This window comes from Manis javanica, chromosome 3 (genome assembly GCF_040802235.1).
Source record: "Manis javanica isolate MJ-LG chromosome 3, MJ_LKY, whole genome shotgun sequence".
NCBI classification, from domain to species: Eukaryota; Metazoa; Chordata; class Mammalia; order Pholidota; family Manidae; genus Manis; species Manis javanica.
In genome coordinates, this window is record NC_133158.1 from 78,672,311 (window position 1) to 78,695,415 (window position 23,105).

The following is a 23,105-nucleotide window of genomic DNA, read 5'->3' on the forward strand; positions in this document are numbered from 1 at the left end:
ATCACACACATACTCAGGGAAGTGAAGGCCCTGCCTCAGGTTAGCAGCATGAGTTGGAATGACCTGGGTTCTGGCCCTAACTGCCGCCTCATCAGTGAATGACTGACCTTAACTTCAGTTTCCTCAGCCAGCAAGTAAAAAGAAGCCTACTTCCCACCTCAGAGTGGTGACGATTATTTTAGGAATTCACTGAAGCCCTCAGTTTAGCACTCGGCATGTTAATTACCAGTGTTCATTAAATGATGACCATTAGACATACCTACATAATTACATCTAACAAGGAAGTAAACTTAGAGTCATACCAATGACTTTTATTTAAGATTATTTGCAAGGTGGCATGGAAGAAGGGTTGGTGAAGATGTGTGGGTGGCTCATTAAATATCTTCCTTCACATTTTCGAGAATTACTTTATTCTATTAAAATATCTTTTATTCTTTGTGTTTCCATAAAAAGGCAACAGAACAAATCGCACTCTCAACCAAGATTCCAGCAGCAGTTGGAGTATGATACAGGTGTCCTGGGGAGCAGCTGAACCACCCATCTGCTTCAAGTCACTCGGTGTCTGCAGGCACATTTATAGCCACCCTCCCTCGGTACGATGTGCTGGGCCTCAAAAACACCAGCACAGCAGTGGTGATGTGGCAACAAAGTACTATTTGGGCTCTTTTTCAAACAGCAGGGCTGTGGATGCTTCCCCATGTTTCTCCTTCCTAGAGCTCCTTCTTTCCGCCACTTTCTTGTGAGATCTCATCTCCATCCTCAGGCCTATTCTTTCATTTCTCTCCTTTCTGCTCTCAGGTCCCTGAAAGAAGAAGGTCAGAAAAGGGTAGAAATGTGCAGGTTGCTGACAACATTCCACATTTCTCCTAACAATCAAAAGGAATAAAGCCCTGATCGTTTAGTAGACTTCCACATCTGAGTCCCTAGTAATAAATCAGCATAAGCCTAAGGGTGTTGCTAATGGTTTCAGCTAGAAATAAAAGAAAATAGGGGGCTTAGTCATGAGGAGATGGTCTGTGGAGGAAACGCAAGTTGCACATGACTCTTGACTCTTTGATGCTGATGAACAGAGGGATATGGTTTCACAGCACTATAAAATTAATAGTCTCTTGGTGCTTTTAGAAAAGGAATGTGGTGAGTGAATCATACATGGAATGATTCTAACCTCCCTGTGTCCACAACCTTAAATTACATTAATAGTAGGCTTTGCACTAAGTTTTAGTGTGAAGAATGAAGTGTGGAATGAGATCCAACCACAATAACATTCCCTGATAGGTTGCCCAGGGGTCCAATTCACAGATTTATTGAACACTGTGTGTTCTAGGAACTATGTGTTTTAGGGTCAGAAGATATTGCACTAACTAGAGAGACCTTATTTCCTAGATATTACATCTAGTCGAGGGAGACAATCAATCAATAAGCCTAAAAGGTGACAAGAAAATAACAGGTAAGTGCGATGATAACTATAAACAGAGTGATATGGTAGGGAAGTGGCGGTGGGTGGGGGACACTTCTTGTTTCCATGGTCAGGGAGAACCTTTTTAAGGAATAACTGACTAAAGAATGGCATTGATAAATGTGATGATGGTATCTGTTTAGACTTCCATTTTTAAAAATAAGCAAAATCATGACTCTCCTTCTTCTCCATTTGACCTGGAAACACTGGGAAACCTCTGAGCATCTATCAGGTGAACATACACAGTAGTGAGTGGTGGTCAGGTGAGAAAGGTCTTGACTCGGTCCTGCAGGCTTAGTCATGGAGGGTCTGGTTACTGTGGTTGTGTCAGCTGCTCTACAGTGCTAAATTGTTCTTGGATTGCTTCCTCTCTACCTATAATGGTCCATGGTTAAGGTCAGAAAGCAAAATAAATGATGAAGCTGAGATATGTTAAGAACTTACAAATTGTGCTAGCTCTGTAAATGTGCCTCCCAGATTATTTTCTTTAGAGCCAGTAGTTGTATTAGATCCATCAGTCTGAACAAAATTGATATCTAGCAGTTATGAATGTTTCTAATACTTATAAGAACAATATAAAAAAGAGAAAATATTGTGAATATTATTTCCAATTTGGCTTTGCCTTTATTGAGAATAAAGAATGCCTGAGAAATGCTTGTAAATAATGACCTGAAATATTTTTTCTTACCTCATCACTGAGAAACAAAATGTGAAAATTATCAAAAGAAGCCAAATAAGTTTTCAGTATCAAAATGAAAGACTGCAATGTTGTGGGTCATAATGAGGTCAGGAGAGTAGTGTCTGGCTCTTCTTGATGCTAAAGAATGTGAAATTTAAATCTATGGATTAGTATAAACAGATCCATTAGTATAAACAATACATTTGGCCCCCAAAGGATAATATATATCATTTTTAAATTTGCTGACAAACCACACTTCTTAATGTAGTTAGCCTTAGAAAAGTCTGTCAAGTGCTGAAGAGGAAAAAGTTTTAATGTATCTGTATATGTTCTGAATTTTTAATTTTGCATTAAGATAAACTTTATGATACACTCATTAAAAACTGATACAAAATAAAATATTTAATTTAAAATTATCATGTGATATGAAAAAATTTGAATAATTTTATAAATTCCTAGCAGGTTTCTAGTTATTATATATAAGTGAGTTCTTGAGTCAAAAAATTTGAAAATGCTGTCTTGGTCATCTTGGCATTCAAAAGAAAGAACTTCGGAAATAAATGAACAAATATATTTTATACCTAAGGGATAATGTGATGACTATCTCTTTAAATAAAAACACTGATTTCACATTTACACATTTTTAGGGCTTATTATAATATTAGCGAATCATTTCATATGACCGGTTATATAAGATTATATGTTGTTATGTGAAATTTTTTCTAAGGCCATCAGAATCAACAAAGAACTGTTCAGATTAAGATTTTTTTCAAAATATATTTATACCCTACCTTGTTCCAGTATGAATTTAAGGCAACTAAGCCTCCCAAATTAATATAATGAATGACTTGAATATGTAGTTTTAAAACAGGAATTCTTCCACTTGTATTTTATTCCCCTCAGAAGGTTCATAATCTTAATCTAATCACAAGGAAAAATCAGATAAACTCAAATGGAGCATCATTCTAAAAAATAATTGGCCTGCACTTCTCAGATGCTAGTGCCATGAAAGACCAGGAGAGACTAAGGAACTGCTCCAGAATGAGACAGATTAGAGGGGCATGAATATCAATTGCAGTTCATGATCTGAAGTCTCACTATACAGAATATTATGGGGTCAAATGACAAAATATGAATAAAGTCAATAGATTAGATGTAAAATATTGTATTGATGTTAATTTCCTGAGTTTAGTTATTGTATTGTGTTTATGTAAGAGAATGTTCTTGTGCCCTTGCTTGGGTTTGAGAAGGAGAGAGAGGGTATAGGTAACTATGGCAATGTGTCAACATTTACAGAGACTCTAAATGAAGGGTGTATTCTTTTTACTATTCTTGCAACATTGCTGAGTCTGAAACCATATTTTTTTAAAAAACAATATAAAGGAAAGACAAAATAGGAACGCTTACTAGGGTTTAGATATAGTAAGTGGAAGCTGCTCAGTATTTTTCATTCCTTAATCTTCTTATACCGGGTAAAGAGAGCAGGCAAATGCACACGGTGGCAGTCCCCACAGCCAACACAGCTAAGCAGAAAGCGCTGCTCTCAGGTGGACAATGAAGTAGGAAGCACTCACAGAGAACTTCCCATTGATTCACAGAGCATAGCTCAAGAACCAGGTCGGCAATAAACCTAGTCACTGCCTAGTCATACACCTAGTCATTCTGCCTACTACATGGCAGAAACATATCATTTTTCCTGTTTTGAAAAATAAAACAAAAAACCAAAGGCCCACAAAAAAAAAGTATTCTGCTCCAGGTCCACTTAGTGAGCGTGTTGCAGAGTTGAAAATGACCTCCAAATTAATTGATTTGTAGTACTTCATGCATCAAGGTTGGCATATATCATTGGAGTTTCTATTCTTCCCCCATTTCATGCCTGTTTCCTTTGTGTTTTACTTAGACTCCCAGGAGGCCATTGTGAGCTCTTGGGCTGCTCCTACTTTTGGATATTTACTAGATAAGATGGCATCCAAAAAAACTCCTTCTGTATACTTTTTAGAAGTACAGAAGAGCACAGTGCCATCATAGACTGTTTACTATTGGATTAAATATGAAAGGCCGGGAGTAGTAGTAAGGGCAGCTCTTCTGTTCTTCAAATACTGAAGAGAACAAGTCAAAATGATTTATAGTAAGGGTAACAAAAACAATCTTCAAGAATCAGGGGACTCAGGAACAAAAACATTCCACCTATGGTCCTCCAGGAATTCTTCGTACACCAGAAGTCTTCAATTGAAAAAAAGAAAAAGAAAATTTATACACCTGGGCTATCTGAAACTGAGTGTCACTTTTCAGAGATCTCATCACCAAGCTCTAAATGAAGAAGTTAGATTTGTTCTCTTTAAACTTGGGGAGGATGAGCCCTTTGGGTTTACTTTTCTAAAGTGGCCTAAATATTCAACAAGTCTACTTTAATAAGTGGTTTAAATATTCATACCAGAGAGACAGAGCGTTTAGTTCTAAAGCACAGTTGCTGTTCAGAGGACTCTGAAAATGTATGAATTCTGGAATGAGGTCTTCCTTTTGATTCCAGTGGCTCCCTGAAGGACCCATCCCCTGAGCATTTTCTGTAATCCCGCGTGTGGGTCTGGCATTGAAGCCCTTGGTCCTCATGAGGCTGCTTTCCAGGATGGCTGCCAGATGCTGGGATTCTGGGAAGCACAAGAAGCTGGGAATACAGAATAACATTTTTCACATTATGAAAAGACTGCACAGTATTGGCACAGAGACAGAAGAGCCATAAATCATAAACTAAACAGATGTTATGTTGAGCTGAACTTTATCTTCTGGATCCATAAGGCCTTTCTGCTACAATGAAGCAGTAGAGCCAATTAGTTAAAACGTTAACTAGAGCACCCCAAGGCCAGCTTTGTTATTCTTCTACCATTAGAGCAGTGTAATGAAGTGTTTCAAGCTTTAAGGTGAAATGTAAAAATAAATTCCAAAATTATCAAAAAAAAGATGTTTCATGTAGCCATAGATGTTTAAGAAATAATACCAAGGTGAAGGTTTATGTGATTTCAGTATGGAGAAGTAATTTCTAAGCAAAAGAATAATAGGAGAAGGCATAGGAAGAAAAGAGATTTAACTATGTAAAAATAAAGCTAATGTGCACCAAAAGCCACATAAACAAACGTAAATGGCGGATAAAGCTTCAAAATATTTAGTACATGTTTCTAATGTTTAATAGACAGCCTGAAAATAAGTATTTCTTACATATACCCAGGCAAACAAAGAGGTCGTATAGTACAGTGATATCAATGTCAAATCACAATTAGAAAATGATCAAAGGACTGGCAGTTCAGAGAAGCCAGGCTTCTTGGAAGAACTGTGACACTTGCTTTCTCCATTTCTCTCACTTCCCAACTCACTGAAATCTAGTTTTCACATCCACAACTGATTTTGGTCAGGATATTTGTCTCCACATCATCAAATCCTATACACCTTTTGGTCTTTAACCACTCAGTAGTAGTCAATATTGTTGCGCATAGGGCACTTCTGGAAACCCTTTCCCTTGCCTCCTGTCACTGCCCCCTCTCGGTTTCCCTTTGTTCTTTCTGCCACAGTTTTGTAGACGTTGCTCACTCCTCCCTCCAGCTGCCCATAACTGGTGGAGTTCTCCAAGGTCTGCTCTTCCTTCCCTTCCTTCCCCTTCTCACTTTACACTGTCCGCCTCAGTATCTCACCCTCAGGCTTCAGTTTCTAGCTATAGTCTGATTCCCTAATTTATGCTGTTACCCAGAACCCCCTCAGAGTTCCTGTCCACTCAGGTTCACTACTGGTGTCCCACAGACACCCGGCCTGACTTGTCCAAACTTGAACTCATCATCTCTCCTCCACAAACCTGCTCCTCAAGTGTCCCCTGACTCAGAAGATGGCAGGACCATTCATCAGCTGCTCAGAAGCCACCGTCCGCATCCTATTGCCCAGTCAGCAGATTCCACTTCTCAAGTGTCTCACAAAGCCATACACTCTTTTCCAGGGCCGCTGTTACTATGGTAATCCAAGTCTCCATGCCCTAAAAAGCACCTTTTTACAATATATATGCGTGCTGCCTGCACGGCCATGGTCTATCTCCCCCACTGTGATGCAGCCTCTGGCGCTGGAACAGAATCCCCCCTTTCCCACCACTGGCACACCAGCTGGGCTCTGAGCTCCCAGGCTACAAAGCCTGCAGCAGGTACGGATTTCCAGAGCAGTATTGTCCCTGCGCACTGACCCGAAAAACAAAGAGCACTCCTTGGCAGCCTAGCTGTTTCCACTGTGATCCCAGAAAACAATTCTGTCAAAGAAAAATCCTATGCACCCTCTGGCCCAAGTCATTGGTTCTCATTTGAAAAGAAATCGTGATATAATATCTTCACCCCAAGAACTTAACTTCTTGAGGTTCTATATCCCGGCTTTAATTGCAATGACCCTTTAGTTGTACCCAGCCTGCCCTCTGAGTAAACACAGCACCTGGGCCACCCATTGACAGCAAGATGAGAAGCAATGAGGAGGAAGTTCCAGGAGCTGGGATAAGAAGACCCATGCTGAGATTTAGTGCCCAGCGTATACCAGGCATGCCTGGACCATGTCCTTAATCTCTAGCCTCACAACAAATCCTACAAGGGAGTCACTCTTCCCCGTTTACAGATGAGGAAAATAAGTCTTAGTTTGGCCGAGAGACTTGCCTAAGATTTAGGAGATTCATGATTTTACTGGAGAGACAAAGTGGCAGGCCTAAACATGAGACATCCTAAACTTTCATCTTCAATAGCAGCCACTTCATTTTATTTCTATGTGAAACTGCCTATAAATGTGACTTTTAACAATATATCAGTTATAACAGAATTCTATTACAAAAATAATAACAATAATACGTAGGTCTTTAGGAATTAATCTAAAAGATTTTTAGGTGAGGAATATTTCATAACATAGTCTAATGCTATCAAAAGAGCCAAGAGGGTTGTAAATAACCACTCCGTTCTGCCGCCTTTCCAGATATTCTTCTACCTTAGAGTCTAGTAGAAGAGAGAAAAGGAGTCTGTAGAGCATTAGGGGAAAGTTCCTCTGCAGAGTCATCACTGATCCTGAAATCCTATCACTCATTTTGTTTCCTTGCATTAAGGCATTGTCTCCTGTCGAAATTAAACACAAACTTAATCAGAAAAACAAAAAACCTCTGTTAGTCCTAAAACCTTTGGGCATCCCCTCTCTGTTCAGGTTTGTGAGAAATCCTTTAAGACGCCACCCCTATAATGAGAAGCTGTGATATGTCGTCTCATTATAGTGTGAATGTGTAGCCAGCGTCAAGTGAATCAGGAATAAAAATACAAGTTAAAATATATTTTACTACTTTAAAGCGAGAAGGGGAAGAGAGAATATGAAATTGGTTAAAGATGCTAATTTTTAAAAGCAAAAAAAAAAAGAAAATCCCTTGGGAGCAGATAGGTAGAGGTTTATTTTATATCCTTTCAAATGATATCGTGACAGCAAGCACATATGGTTCCTACCTTGGAGCATAACGGAAGCACCAAGAAAGTCCCTTTGGAGTCAGCAAAGCTCTAGGCCAGGGAACTCAGTTCCTCCTTGAAGAGGTCTGTCTCTCATTTAGAATGATCTTCCCTTCCACTGAGCCCAAACTGTTATAGAACAATGTTAAGAGAACCTTTCAAAGGATATGGAGATGACTAGAAAGCTGAATAGACCAAAGTATTAAAAATCCAGTTTCAATGAGTAGAGTAAATAAGTTATATAAACTGTTTTACTTCAAGTTTGTACTCGTGTGATAATGGTGAGATCAGTTTAGTAATGAGAGATTTCACATTACTTACTTTTTTCTTTCCACCAAGGACATCAGGTCAGTAAAGTTAGATTGTTTCATTCACTTTACATCAACAATTACAGTTTGTAAAGAGTCCTATCATAAAGTAGAGTTCTCTGAGAGGACAAAGCTTTACCCCTCATCTATTGCATTGTTTCTGCCAAATCTGTATTTTCCCCTAGACTGGAAGTTCCACAGACACGGAGATCATGCATGTCTTCATTTACCCTGAAATCCTACTGGGCCTTGCCCAATGCCTGGTGCATAAATATGTTCAATGAATTAATGCTCCATCACTATGGTTTTGCAAGAATCATGAGGCTGAAAAGCCGTATCAGAAAACATGTTCAAATAGGAAAGAAGGGGAAAACTTCTCTGTGCATGTAATATTGATGGATATAGGTTATTAATAGGTTACAAGAGGAGAGCCTTAGACTGGAGCAATGTGGAGAGAGTAAAAAAGATAAGGCTAAGAGTCAGCTCTCCTTTTTAAGTTATTTTCATTGAGCTCAAAGCAAAGCACAAAAATTTTAAAAAACTGTATATTTTCATTATCTCTAACGTAAGGAAAATTCTAACACATTTTAGAGTTAGGAAAAGTTAAGTATCCAACTACAGATGCACTTCAGAAATACATGGCATTATGTGACCAGAGATGAAGGATCAGACTGCCAACTATTTGACTGTTTTCCATGTGGCCCTGGACGCCCAGGTCTGTGTTCAGTGTTTGTGCTCTCTCTACTCTCTCTGCTCTGCCCAGTCGGATTGTCATTTTTATTCCATTCTTTGTCTCCTTAAATATACACATGCTTTCTGTATGTTAGTCTGGTAAGTTTGGAATTCATTGTTGACTCAGAGAATCAAAACAGGTCAATTCAGTCAAGTGCCTGTAGTTGAGCCAAGCAGGAAAAGACATATGGATTCCATTTAGAAATGCTATACATAAATTCTGCTAGTCCCCAATAGTTTAAGGCAAAAAACATTGCAATCTAAAAGAGAATTCTCTAAATAAGGTGGATTATCTCAGTTTTTAAAGTCTAATAGATGATAAAATGTATTCAAGAAGCTGTATTTTATGTCAGACTTCATTTTCATATTTTCTGTGGCTCCAAAGAGCTGTTGTTAAATAGCAAATCATGATTTTTCCCTTTATTTCTTCCTGGTTCTCACTATCTTGAAACTGAAAACTAATCAGATTCTGTTCACACATGAGTACCTCACTTGATGTGGAACATAAATTATTAAAATGAGAGTGTGATAAACAGTTGTTTATTTTATAACAGAATTGCGGAAAATCACTTCTCAGAGATTGTCCAATACCACCTCTCTTCTTTTTCACTTAAGAACCTGAGCTCAAAGAAGTATTGAAATTTTCCCTTTGTCCCTGAGCACGCATTTGGTAAGAGATCTGTTTTCAAACATGTGTGTCTCAAAGTTGCTAATCACGGGGAGTAAAAGAGGTTGCCTTATACACTCTAATATCCCACACAGGAATTATGCATCTGGGAACTGTGGAGCTAAAAATAAAATAACATTACCCCCCAGATTACCGGTTCTGGGGTTGGCAGAAGCAGAGGATTGGGGAGGATTTCTCCGATAGCTGGAATTCCTAGTGACTTGTGAAGAAGTAAAGCTATCTTGTTTCTGTAAAACCATGAAGCAGAGGACAAACATGTCTACTTTGGAGCCATCTAGCACCCAAGTTGAGCAGAGAGAACTGCCGCCTGTACCTGCTGCCAAGTTCACACCTAGTCAGGCCCACCCACCCCTCTCACCCCTCTCAAGAGCTTTCCTGCTCATATCTTGCTCCCCAGACACGAAGGGCTCTGCCTCACCACAGGAATATAGTGCTAAGGGGAGAGAACTTTGCTTCCCTCTCCCCCAAGGAAACCAAATGGCAATCAGAAGGAAAAGTGTATCAGATTTATCAAAGGTAGCCACTTATTATGTGGAATCTCCAATTCTTTAATGGTCACCAAATAGTGGAGATATTTTCAGTATTTCAAAAAGACTATTGGAAACATGCATTGATCCACACCAGTGCCACAGACTACAACATCAAATTTCTTTCCTTTGGCTTGAATTATATTATCACTCAGGATTATCTCAGGTTTCTCAGGAGGTCTGAATAGCAGTTAAAGATATCTTAGGTTACTACAGATAAAGAAATCTTTACCAAAGAGATGAAAATCAGGTCCCTTGGAGGACAAGGTAAAATAATAAAAGGGATTTTGTGGGCACAAAAAAAGTTGGGAAGTACTGATTTTCAAACAAAGAAAATTTTATACCAAAGGACTCTTCAAAAATGATCCAGGAAAACTCCCCCCTCCCCTAGTCCAGCTCTCCCTTGGCTCCATCGTAAGAACTCACTGGGCAGGGCAGGGAGCTTTTCCTGTGTCAGGCATCTTGTGATCCGTGGCAGTCCCGGAGTCCTCTCCCTTCCTCTATCCAGCTGTAACCCCAGAAGCTGCTCATCCATTTGGCAAAAGATACATCATTGTTGTCATCATCCTCGTGCTCCATGTAAAGGTGATTCAGAATATGGAAGGCCTGTCCCTCAATCTGGCAGAGAGCAGTATCACCCAACACAGCTGACTTGGTGAAGCCCGGGGTCTCCCCGAAAGTCAAAATGAAACTGGTATTTCCAAATGACCTCCAATAATGAGATCCTTAACGGAGAGAGATTTACTAAACAACCATTTCACCGTTAGGCAGCCTCGGGTACTGTCTATTTATAAATTGTGCAGCCTACACTCCCTTCCCCTCCCCCTGTCTTTTTCAATTGAGAGGCTTGTTTTAATCCTTCCATTGCTAGGGCTTGAGCCTCGAAGCCTAAGGGCAGGAAAAGCGCAGAACACTGCCCAGTTTTGCCTGTGCTTTGCTGTGCATGGCAGGTGATGGCATCTCCAGCTGTCGGTGGTGGAGCACGACCCTCATGATGTGCCTGTCAGCTCCAGGCCGGCTCTGAAATGGGGCACTCACAAGAGACAGACTGACTGCAGCCTGCAAGATGGCAGGCTATTGGCATATCGAGAGCTAGGTCCTCTGCTAATAAATAACACTGATATTGATATAAAATCCAGCTCCTGGAACAAAGGGAGTACCCAACACCCACAGGCACATATGCACACACACATATGCACCCCCTACATATGTGCACATGCATCCACAACTGTACAAGAATTTCGGCGTGAATAATCCTGAGGATCAGGCCTGCTGCTGAAGGCAAGACCTGGGAACTCGAGGTGGGTGCTGCACACTGTCCCCCAGACAGCCTGACCTTTCACACTTCTCTCTATGGATCCCCAGGTACTCTTCTTGCTCACATGGCACCAGGGACAGATGTCACCCGACTAGAACCTTCAGTCTGTCGGGGACCCGTGCCATCTCCAAAGTATGTACACTTGTGTGTCCTATCTATGCCACACACTCTACACTCCCCATACGTGTTGCCTCTTGATTGGAATTGCCTGTGTTGCTCTTTGTCCCTTTTTACAACATTGACTTTTGAGACTCCTTGGAACATGGAGATGTCAAACCTGACCTCAGCCCTTGGGTTGAGGAATGGCTTTTGCTGTTTGTGGTTTCTCTTTCCAGCTGTCTACATTTTTCTTGTTTTTGTTTTGGCCATGGGAACAGCCAGCCATTTCCCTTCTGGCTTCTGGCTCTGGTGTCACACAGACTAAGGTCCCTACCCCAGATTGTGCACGTCCTTACTAAGAGAGCTTCACTTAGGTACCTAATCTTTAATTCACTGGGATGCCCCTTTCGAAACAGAAAAATGCTATTTTAAGTTAAGACAGAAATGAACTAGTTCCCTCATAAAATATGTGGGCAGACACAAAAGGCACCTGTTGTTTGATTCCATTGATAGGAAAGCTCCAGAATAGAGGAAGGAGCAGAGAGAGAAAACAGACTGGAGGCTGCTGGGGACCAGGGGAGGGGGATTGGGGAGCGAGTGCCCTGGGACAGGGTTTGCTTTGGAGAATGACACGCCCTGACCTGGCTGGTGGTGAGGGCTGCAGTACTGCACTTAGTACACTTAGTACCCATGATGCATTCAATTCAAAATGGGAAAGACACCATTGTAATTCATTTAAAATTTTAACTTAGAGAAAATCATTAACTATATAAAACAAAAATGGAAAATTCTACCAAAATCAAACACAAACACACACGGGTCAGGAAAAGATGCAGTAGGGAAGCAGGTGGACTGAGTGGTTGGGGAGTTGGTGCAGAGAACTGTTTTGGACCTGGCACTCCCTGCAGGGGTGGGCAGACCAACTGGGCTCTTGATGCCCTGCAGGTGCAAGGGCAAGAGCAGGGATCAGCTCTGCCTTCAGGAGTCTGGGGTCCTGACCCAGCCCAGATCCCCTGCAGGGACAGGAGCAGGTGCCCCGTCTCCCTGCCTGGGTATGTTGTTCTGTGCAGGCTCAGGGGTCCCCTGCAGAGGCAGGAGCAGGGGTCAGCTCATCCTCTAGTGGTCTGGGGTCCTGCACTGGCTCTGGGTGCCTCAGACAGGAGCAGGTGTCTTGTCTCCCTGACTGGGTGTAGTGTCCTGAGCTGGCTCTGAGTCCCCTGCAGAGGCAGGAGCAGGACTCAGCTCTTTGTGTTTGTCCCACTGGAGTTCATTTGAGCTTCTGAATGGGTAAGTTTATGTCTTTCATCAAATTCATGAAGTTTTCAACCATTATTTCTTCAAATACATCTGCTCCTTTCTCTTCTTTTGGACTCCCATTATGCATATGTTGTTACATTTGAGGATGTCTGCAAAGTCCCTCAGGGCCTGCTCATTTTCCTTCACTCTTTCCTTTCTGCTCCTCAGGTAGAATAATTCCATTGCTTTTTAATCAAGTTCACTGATTCTCTCTTCTGCCTGCTCTGATCTCCCATCAAAGTCCTCTAAGGAGTTTTCATTTTATTTGTACTTTACACCACCAGAATTTGTTTGGTTCCTGTCTTTTTATTCAGTTCCCTCTTTGTTTTTACCTCATTCTCTTGATTTCCTTTAGTTTTCTGTCCAAGTTTCCTCCAGCTCATGGGACATATTTAAGACAATGGACATAATGTTTTTGACTAGTAATTTCAATATCTGGGCTTCCTCCAGGATGGTTTCTGTCAAATTCTTTCCTATCCTATGAAAAAGCCACATTTTCCTGTTTCTTTGTAATTTGATGAGAACTGGATTCTGAATGTTATTATCTGGAAATTAGATTCTCCCCATTCTCAGGGATTGCACTTGTTGCTTGTTGAGGGCTGCAGTCCTCCATTTCTAAGGTGGCTTCTCCAAAACGTGTTTGCAAAGCCTGTATTCCTTGCTGTGTAGCCACTGAAGCTTCTGCCCATTGTCTTGGTGGTCAGTGTGTGACCTGGCAGAGGTTCCTCAGCCGGCAGTGTCCAGAGGCACTCCATCAAGTACTCCCATGGTTATCGTTCCTGATGAGGTTCCAGTGTCCCAAAAATGTTGATTCTGATAGTATATCTGTGACCCCCCCCCCACCGCTTTAGTGGCTGTTTCCATGGTGAGACTGACCTCTGGAGATTATGACTCCACCATTTTCCATCATAAGTATTAATTTTACAGACACCCAAGTCTGAGAGGTTGTTGCTATGCCCTGTGAAACCACCTCTGACCTCTGATGCCAGGGGCTCTGAGTGGCTGTCTCAAATTGTCCAGTACAGTGACACCCAGGTGACCATCTTCTCTGTAGAAGGTGAATTTGTATATTTCCTTACATGAGCCAGAGAAGGGTGGCTGGCTTTTCTTCCTTCCCCTGCATATCATAAAGTGATAGCCCTGCAAGAGATCCTATTTGAACATGGAAACATAGAATGTGAGACTCTATTCAAACCTAGCTTTTGCTATTTACAACAAATAAATACTGTGCTTCCCCAGCTGGTAGACATTTTTTCTTTTATACAAATATTCATCCCCCTGCTCCCCTTGCCCCAAATCCTCCTTTCCCACTAAGCCACATCTCATTTGGTCTTGTGAAGCCCAGGATGCAGTGGTGAATGGCACTGATAGTGTCATGAGGTTCAACATCAATGGGACTCAACTGAGAGCGTCCTACCCCTGGGGGGAAGAGTGTGGTCTGTGAAGAGGGTCTCTCTCCCCTCCCGGTGGGGGGGTGAGTGGGATGTGGGTGACACTCCCTCATCTCAGTTGGCCCTGACCATGAATCTTTGGTGCAGCCTGAGAAAACCTTGGTGGGAGGAGGGTCTAGAACCCTGGGAAAGGCCTGGGCCAGTAACTGTGAGCATGAGGAGAGTACTGCAGTGGTCAGACCTTGTAGGTGAGGGGTGCCATTGGGCAAGGTGGCAGTGACCCCCACCTGGGAAGTTGGACGGAAGAGCACAGAGGGCAGTGCCCTGGTAGCATGAGGGGCTCCAGGCCCATGGGCAGCACTGCTCAGCAAAATCAGGTGGTCCTCTGGTTCCAGAGAACAGAAGGCACCTGAGGCAGTGAGGGGTCCATGGGAGGCCAGGTCAGCCCATTGACAGGCAGGTGTCAATCCTGGCAGCAAGAGAGGTCAGGGTGAATGAGTCTGGAGGAAGCCTGGGCTGGCAGGTTGGGCAGAAGGCCTAGACGACTGGAGAGTCTGTAAGTGCTTAGCTGCTGGCCAGTAGACACTGGAAGAGCAGTCCCATGGCCAGACATGCTTGGGACTAATTAGAAGATGTCCTTGGTAGCCTCAAGTTCCTTCTACTTTATGTGAAGGAGGGTTATGCTGGCTCCACGCCTGACTTTTCTCCCTGTGCTGAAGGTCTGTTTCTTCAGGACAAAATCATAGTTGGCAGTAGAGTTCATGCCATAGAACACATTGGTGTTCTTAGGGATCTTCAGCTCTGGGGGGAAGGGGCAGAGATGGTCAGCAGTGTTTACAGGGGCCTCGTTGGGATGCTCACACTTGAGAGCCCCCAACAAGGACAGGCCTGAGCCAGAGACCTGAGACCCCCAACCCAACTCCAGCAATTTGCCAAGGACTCCTCTTGATGACACCTGCCTGAGGACAGCCTCTGCTGAGGCACTGATGACTCCAGAAGTCCCCACCTCTGACTGGAGCTGGCAAAGGGCCAACTATCCCTCCCCTGCTGCCCTTGCTGATCAGAATCTTGAGCTGGAACAGCCTTTCTAGAATCCAGAACCCATGCCCCACTCATGACAAAGGCTCTGGAGCCCAGCGAAGGGCAGGACCCAGGAGGCCTCCACACTCCCTGGGTACCAGGCACCCAGCAGTCCTTACTCTTGGCACCCATTTGTTCTGCTCTAGAGCAAACCCAAGCTGGCAAGAATTGGTGCTCAGGTCTCTATGGGGCTCTTATTCTAGTTTCTTAGCCTGTCTGTAAGCGGGGGTCCCACCTGCCCTGCCCATCTCACCAAAATGGTGCAAGAAGGTGAGAGAGGACTTAGTAACAACGTCTAGGGATTGTGGGAATAGCTACACACTGTCTGTGCTAAGGGCTGGGAGGTGGCAGCAAGCTCAGGAGAAAGAAAACAGAATGAGGATATTTACAGTTCACCAATGGCACATGTCCACCACAGGTGCTTCTAGATCTACACATTAACCACTGGTTACTAACCTAAAGGCAGAGAGCACCTTAGGAAGGTGCTGAGGGCTCCGAGTCTGTGCTTGTTCTTGAGTCCAATCCTTTCCATTTTTTAGAAAACTCAGCTGCTTCCTAGTAGCCTCTGCTTTGTCATTGGTGTTTGCTATGGTCTAATTGTTTGTGGTCCCAAAATTCATGTTGAAATCCCAATGCCCCCCACTACCATTAGGAGGGTGATGGCATTAGGAGGTGGGGCCTTTGAGTGGTGAATAGGTCATGAGAGCAGAGCCTCATGAATGGGATTAGCATTGTAGAAAAGAGCCCCCAGAGAGCTCTCGCACCCCTCCACCAAGTAGGGCACACAGAGAAGCTGGCCATCTGAACAGGGAAGAGGGCCTTCACTAAACCTGACCATGCTGGCTCCTGATGTTGGACTTCCACCCCAGAACTATGAGAAATAAATATTTATTGTTTATAAACCATCCAGGTGGTGGTATTTGTTAGAGCACCCAGGATGGACTAAAATAGTGTCAAGTGTAGAATTTTAACATATTTAGTGCTTAGGTCCACGGCAGTCAGATTCTTTCTGAGGCACACATTTCCCATCTTATCTAGAAAGCGTCCCTTTGAATGACCTGTGGACTTGATCATCTGGCTGCCTTATCTCAGGAAAAAAGCCTTTTCTCCTCATTCCTCAGTGCTGCTAGCTTTAAACTAGGACCCCAATGCCTGTTCACACCCAGGGAAGGGCACAGGATGGGAGCCCATCAGCCCCCGGGGGAGAGCAGACAGCCGCCATTCAGGGCTGCCCCAGGGCAGTCTGGGTCATACACAAGGCCTATCCCCCACCTGGTGGTCCTTTTCCTGTGCCTGGGCATGGTGCTGACCCCTGCTCCCCTCCCTACCTCCTCCCTCCCCACCCTCCACCCACCCCTCTACCTCCCTGGCTCTGACTTACTGTGATCATCAGAAAAACCTGCACCAGTTCATAGTCTCCTGGCGCATCCTCATCCAGGCTGTATTTGTCCATGGCCTTGCGGATTATGGCTGGCAGGGGACAGGCCATCAGGGCAAGGGTCCTGGAGTAGCTCCCTAAGAGTGCCGCAGCCAGGGGCTCTTGGATATGCCTCGGCTGCATACAGGGGCTCAGCCTCTGGCTGGGTGCTAGGTCCAAGGGGCCTCACAACCTTCTCAGGCCCCTGGGGAGACCTCCATGTGATGGTGAGAGGCCTCTCCCAACTGTCCCCATCCCCATTCTCCTACGAGCTTGCCCCCTCCTCCCTGCCCACCTAAGGTAACTGCCTGCCTCCAGGGTCTGCTCCCCTGACCCTACCCTCACAGGACAAGGGTATCAGTGAGCCCAGGGAACAGAGTCGAGGCCCAGTCCTAGAGTTAAGAGAAGAGGAGCGAGCCAGACACCCAGGGGCCGCCTACATAGTGGGCCTACATAGGGGCTGGAGGCTGCAGTGGTGGCCAGAGCACAGGCAGGCCTTAGGTACAGGGTCACACAGGTGACAGTTTAATGACACTGTGCTTGCTCCTGACTGTCAGCACAGGGTGGGTGTGGAATGGGGCACCTGACCCAGGGTGGGTGGACTAGAGGCAGGTGGGGCTTGCAGCTGGCTCCTCTGCAGCCTGTGTTCTGGGGGATAAGAGGAGTCCCCCCAGCTTACACGTCTACAGGCAAATCCCGTTGCCTGATCTCCGTCTTCAAATCACATCCAGTGTCTGAAACTGCTGGCCACCTGCCCAGTCACCAGCCTGGGGCAGCCACCAATTTCCTGCCTGGACTGCAAAGCAGCCTCCTACCCAGCCCCATGGGGAGAGCCAGGCCACGCTGCCTCTCCCCTGCTGCTCCACCTCCCTCTATGCTTCCCTGCCCCTTACCTTCACCCTGGTCCTCCTCACTGCTCCTCCAGCCCCCAGGCACCCTCCTGCCTCAGGCTTTGCAGCTCCCTCCTTCCTTCCCCATCTCCTCACACTTTCTCCCTAAAGCCCTTCCTGACCTTTGACCCAACCCTAAGGCTCCTGCCCTTGGTACTGATCCTCACCAACTGCACGGGCTGCTTTCTTTCCCTATCTGGCTGCCCACAGGTCCTTCCCAACCACTAGAAGGTCAGCTCCAAGAGGGGAACCTTACATGGTTCTCCTCAGATTTGCCATCAGGTAGAGTGAGGCAAGGGGCCCGCCATGCGGCTCACCAGGATGCTCTTGTACGTGTTCCCGTTGTCCACATCCAGCCTGATGCGGATGATGCAGCAGTCACCCACCTGCTGGTTGTAGAGGGTCTGCAGAGAACTGTGGTTGCAGATCCCTGAGGCGGAGCGCTGGTAGATGTGTGCAGCCGTCACAGGCAGGCCGCAGGCTGAGGACAAGGAGGAGCCGCTGGAGGCCAAGCTGATGCTGGAAGTCTCTGCGGATGACTGGGGTCAACACCCAGAGCAGTGGGGACAGGACAGCCTGATCAGCAGGAGCCCCAGGCTGGGCTGCAGCTCTGGGGGCTTCTGGGAGCTGGGGTTCCTGGCCCATGGTAGCTGTGGGATGGGGGACGCTGGCCATGGGAAGGGGGTCTGGGGACCATCAGAGAGTGGGGTGGGCAACCACCTTCTTTTCCTGGCCATCAGGGGACTCAGGGACAAGGCTCAATTTGTTCTTTTCCACGTCTGAGCTAGAGTAGCCAGCCGAGTGGACGCTGAGTGCATCAGCAACATCCCTGCTGCCCAGGTAGGTGCTGACCTGAGCTGGTCGCTGGACTTGGAGTGGGAGCTGCCACCAGTACTGAGCTCCGTGCTGGGGGCCTAGTGGCTTCATGGAAGGGCCGGCTTACCTGGGGGCCTTGCCTGTGACACACACACACCCCTGCCCCCTGCACTCTGAGCTCCAGGCCCTGGACCAAGTGTTCGGTCAATCACCAACACCCCATTTGCTCCAGACTTCTGATTGGTCACTTACCATCGCCCTGCTTCACAGGGAAGAAACAGAGGCCCGGAGAGGGGGAGCAAATGACCCCAGTCACAGGGCTGCTCAGCGGATACGCTGGGGTCCCTGTGCCCACTGTCTGCCCCTAAGGCCCTCACTCAACCCAAAGCTTCCTTGAGCCCCAAGGGAGCCCCCGCCCTCCCAGGCTCTCACTTGCTCCAGCGCTTGACGATGGCCATGTTCTTCTTGGACTTGAGGGTATTGCTGGATGACTCGCAGGGAGACTCCAGCTCACAGGACAGGTTGTAGCTACTGAACAGAGCGCCACTGTGAGCCACCAGGAGCCACAGTCACATATCCCTCCCCACAGCTGGAGTCAGTTGCCCAGCCGGAGCCAGGCAACAGAGTCCAGTGCTGGCCAGGAGCCAGGCACTCTGGAGCAAGCCCCCACAGACAGCCTGTCCATTCTGAGCTCAGCTCCTGCCTGGCCTAACCTCAGTCTCGCTGAGCAGCTGCAGCCCGGGAAGTGCTCCTCAGGTGCAATGCTGTAATTGTTGCAGGCCGACTGGAGCAGCCTGATCTGCGCAATCACTTCGATTTCCAGAGGGAAGGACAGGATGGTGACAGCTTTGGTCAGGAGGGCTGAGAGGGTGTGGCCTGCATGGGAAGCAGTCCTGAGAGGGGCCCCGTGAGACCTGGCTGTGGAGAGGGGCAGTCTCTGGGCCCCTCCTCCTCTCCTCCTGCCCAGGTCCCACCCTGTTCCCAGAGCTGGGTTCAAACACCCCTTCCCAGGAGGTCCGAAGTTCCAACCTCCTGTCCCACCTCCAGGGGAGAGGTTCCCCCTTCTTTCTGTATCCAACTTCCCCATAAACGGAGGGCGTGGAGCCAATAGTTCTTTCTGCACAGGTGGATCTCTGGTCCCTCTGCCTAAGCAGGGGCTGCAGGTACTCACCTTCCTCCTCTTCTAGAAGTTGATCAGTCTCCCCTGGAAGGCAGACAGCCAAGACCCACCCATCAGAGGCTGTCCTCTTGCCTACTGCCATCCTACCCACTCAGGCTGCACTACTCAAAACACACACCAGGGGGCAGGGCATAAACACACACCTGCTCCTCAGTGGGTCCGAGGTGCCAGGGGCAGTGGGCCTCAGCCAGAGCCCTTGGGCAGGAAGGCCCAGCTTGGCCACCACCTGCCTGACCTTGGAGGGCCGGGCCTCTCCATCCATGGCCACTGCCTGAGGGTGAGCTGTGTCCAGTGGGGCCAAGCCCTCCTGCAGCTCCAAGTGCCACCAGCCAGAGCCAAACTATTTCCTCCCTGATGAGTTGGGTGGGTGCTCCTGGCACACAGGTGAGGCTGGGGGCTCTCAGGTTGGCCTGAGGCTCAGGGGTGGGTGAGAGGGCACTCTCCACACAGGCTTCAGGACCCGGCCCCACCGCACCCCAGCCTCCGGGCTCACTCCCACACAGGTAGTCCTTCATGGTGGTGTCCAGCACCACCAGATCTCTGAGGAAAGTGCCCAGGTAGGAAACTACACGCTGGATGACACCCTAGGATATGGGGAGGGGCTGATGAGCAAGGCCCAAGGCCCCATCCATGAATACCCACCAGCCTCAGCCCCGCCGAGGCCCCCACCTGGAGCAGCCTGGGACCTGTAGCCATCTCCCCAAAACCCCCTCCTAGAGCCCATGGACACCAGCCAGCCATCAGTCACCTTGTGGGCCTGGTGTTTGGCAAATCCCCAAGGTGATAGGGTCCCTGGCCTATCTGCCCCAAGCCCACCATGAGCCACTCTTCCAAGCCCTGCCTCTGGTAACTGCAGCTAGTCACCCCAAGACACCAGCTGGTAGGGCCCAGCCCACCAGGGTGCCTGTCCTGCTCCAAGGCCAGACCCCTGCCCTTCCCTGGCTTCGTCACACTCACTATCTCCTCCGGCCAGTCCTGGGCTCTCTTGGGGTTCATCTCCAGGGTGGCAAGCTTGGAGGTCCCCTTCTGCCAGGGTTGAAGATGGGATCAGAAAGCCTTCCTCCCTCCCTGCTTTCCCTTCCAGGGGACCTGACCTTGGGCCTTGGTCACTGGTACAAACACTTGGGCCACCAGCGCCCTGCAGCTTCTCTGGGTGTGGGAACCAGGGCCAGCAGCCCGGCCTTCCTGGGCCTGGCTCCTTACCTGGAGAGGGCAGGCCAGGACGCCACTGCCTCTTGAGGTCCTGGACTCACTCTCACATGAAGATTCCCATTGCTCTCTGTGCTTGCCCTCTTTGTAATGGGTCTGTGCACAAATCTCCCATACATTCCTTTTCTCCCCCATCACCTCCCGTGAGGTAGGCACCCTGGGTCATCCCTCCTCCATTCCCCAGAGAGCGGCAGTGAAATGCCCAGGGTCCCAGACGGACTCAGAGGAGTGGCCTCCCACCACCTTCAACCCCCACCCCAATGCTGACCAGAGCCTCTCAGTGGTGCCAGGGACCCCAGCCTGGGCAAACCATGGAGAGAGGGACAGGGACCCTTGGGGGCCTGGTTGAGTGGCTCCTGCATTACTCAGTCCCACTGGGTTGTCTGTCCCCAAGACCGTGCCAAAGGCTGCACATCCCCAGAGCCCCTCAGGATGCCCTCTGCACAGACCTCATCCACTCAGGGGGGTCTCCTTGGTGCCATCTCAGGGTGGCAGGAGCTGTGGATGGTGACACTCTGCTTACCCTTTTATATGGAAGCTTCTGTGGAAGGTTCATGGATTCATTAGCCCCCTGTACTTCCCACAAGCCATGGGCTTTCATCATGGCTAACCTGGGGCCTGAGGGGAGAATGCAACAAGATTCATTGGGTTTGATGTGCAGCAGGTGCCCCCAGATCTGCCTCCTGGTCATGTGGACCCAGCCTGGCACCCCTTTGGGGTCTGGCCTCTGGGCATCCCCAGAGTACAGTGCCCCTGGGCAGGTGGGGTGCCATCCCTGTGGGGTGCAGTGCAGATGGAAGGAGCACCATGGGCCTGCCCTTGTGGGGACAGGCTAGTTGGGACGGAAGGGACCCCACCCCTGTTCCCAGTCATCACTAGCTGGGAGGAAGCTAACAGCCAGGGGGAGGGACCAGCCAGGAGGACCTGCTAGGGCTGCTGGCTCACCCACCCTGTGGAAACACCCCTGCTGCTTCCACTCCATCCACTACCATGCAGGTGAAGACATAGAACCTTTCCGGCACCCTAGCAGGCTCCCTCCTTCCCATTTCCAATCCAACCTTCCTCCACAATGTTACAATTTCACTTTAAGATGGACTTTTATTTTGCGGCTATTACTTCTGGATATATGATAAAAGAAAACTGCTGTGAATTATCATATGCTTGTAAATTCATAAATGCTAGAGGAAGCATCCCAATCAAGAAAGCTGCCCAATAAAAAGTATTAGTAGAACATGACCCCATGACTTTCTGCTACTGGTGCATGGGTTAAAATTTAAGCTCTTTGAACATTTGAGTATTGACATCTCCATAACTGATTGTTTTTGCTGATTTTTGCCTGTTGGAGTGTAAAGGAGTGCAGAGAGCATTAAGAGTCAGGAAAAAGAACTAATAAAACTTAGCGAAACCTTAACAGCAGACCATTCCGGAATAGTAAGAGATTCAATGTCTAAACTTAGAGAGAGACCAGATCAAAGGAAGAGAGAGCGAGAGGCCAGCCAAGGGCTATTTGAATCCTAGTTTACTAAATCCCCATGGTTTACAACCCTGATATCCACCCTGGCAGGGCCCTTGCTTATTTTTATACTGCTTCTCACTTTAGGTCCCTGTATCTTAAACCGGCTAATAGCCTTTGTTAGGGAAAGAGTGAGTGCTGTTCAGGTGCTAATGCTGAGACCGCAGTATCATTCACTCACACAGCAGGAAGAAACAAACATTCCATGATTGGAATGGTCAAAGGAAAGTGGGGAAATGTAGAATCTAAGCATTAGTAAGATTAGTAAATTAGCATAAGCATAGCCATCTTAGAAACCTAGAAACCATTTTCTGAGAGTGTGACTCAGAGGAAAAAAAAAAAACAAAAAAAACAAACCCTGGGCCTGGGTAAGGCCTTGAAAAACAAGTTAATCATGAGCACCGGGTGGTGGGCAGCTGTGACCCTTGGTCAGCTAACCTTGGTCAGTAAATCTTACATACCAAGCTTATCGTGCAGAACCTCCTCCCTAACCATTGAGGAGTAGTCTTACCCTGCCCTTGCTTAACCCCAGGATATATGTCTTGCAAGAATAATGTATAGTTATAGAAAATTGCTATGAGTTAAGTGCTTTGAAATTGCTATATAAACCCTTGGCTCTGAGTGCTCGGGGTCCTTGTTGAGACCCGCTGCATCGGGCTGACTTGGACCTCAGCTAGCTAGCTGAATAAAGACTTTGCTTGAATTTACATCTCTATGCCTGTGTAGTTTGTTCTCTGGGGAAGCCTCGGAAGCCTGGACCCTAATATTTGGGGGCTCGTCCGGGATTCAAGCGGCTTCCCTGAGAACAAAGGACAGCTGGAGGCAAGGTCTAATTGTCCGGACGGGGCAGTGTAATTCGAGGGTCGCCCCCTCGTGTCTGCATAAATCCATTATAAAGCGGGAGTCGCCATCCCGTGTATGGTCTCGGGTTAGTGGTCCCGAGTGAGGAAGTCCGGGCTGGTAGTCCCGGCCCCCAGGTTAGTGACCCTGGGTAAAAGTCCAGGTAACCAATCC

The 23,105-nt window shown here is 47.1% G+C and overlaps 1 protein-coding gene and 1 pseudogene across 1 annotated transcript; both read right to left on the bottom strand.

The window, feature by feature from the left end:
- Window positions 1–343: 343 nt before the first annotated feature.
- Window positions 344–10,847, bottom strand: LNP1 (leukemia NUP98 fusion partner 1). Its single transcript, XM_017653512.3, is given in 3 exon segments — window positions 344–802; window positions 4,570–4,800; window positions 10,309–10,847. Coding segments are annotated over 3 exon segments (534 nt in total). The 5' UTR covers window positions 10,462–10,847; the 3' UTR covers window positions 344–652.
- Window positions 10,848–14,644: 3,797 nt separating this feature from the next.
- On the bottom strand, window positions 14,645–21,182 carry LOC108392951 (ral guanine nucleotide dissociation stimulator-like; annotated as a pseudogene).
- Between the last annotated feature and the right edge of the window lie 1,923 nt (window positions 21,183–23,105).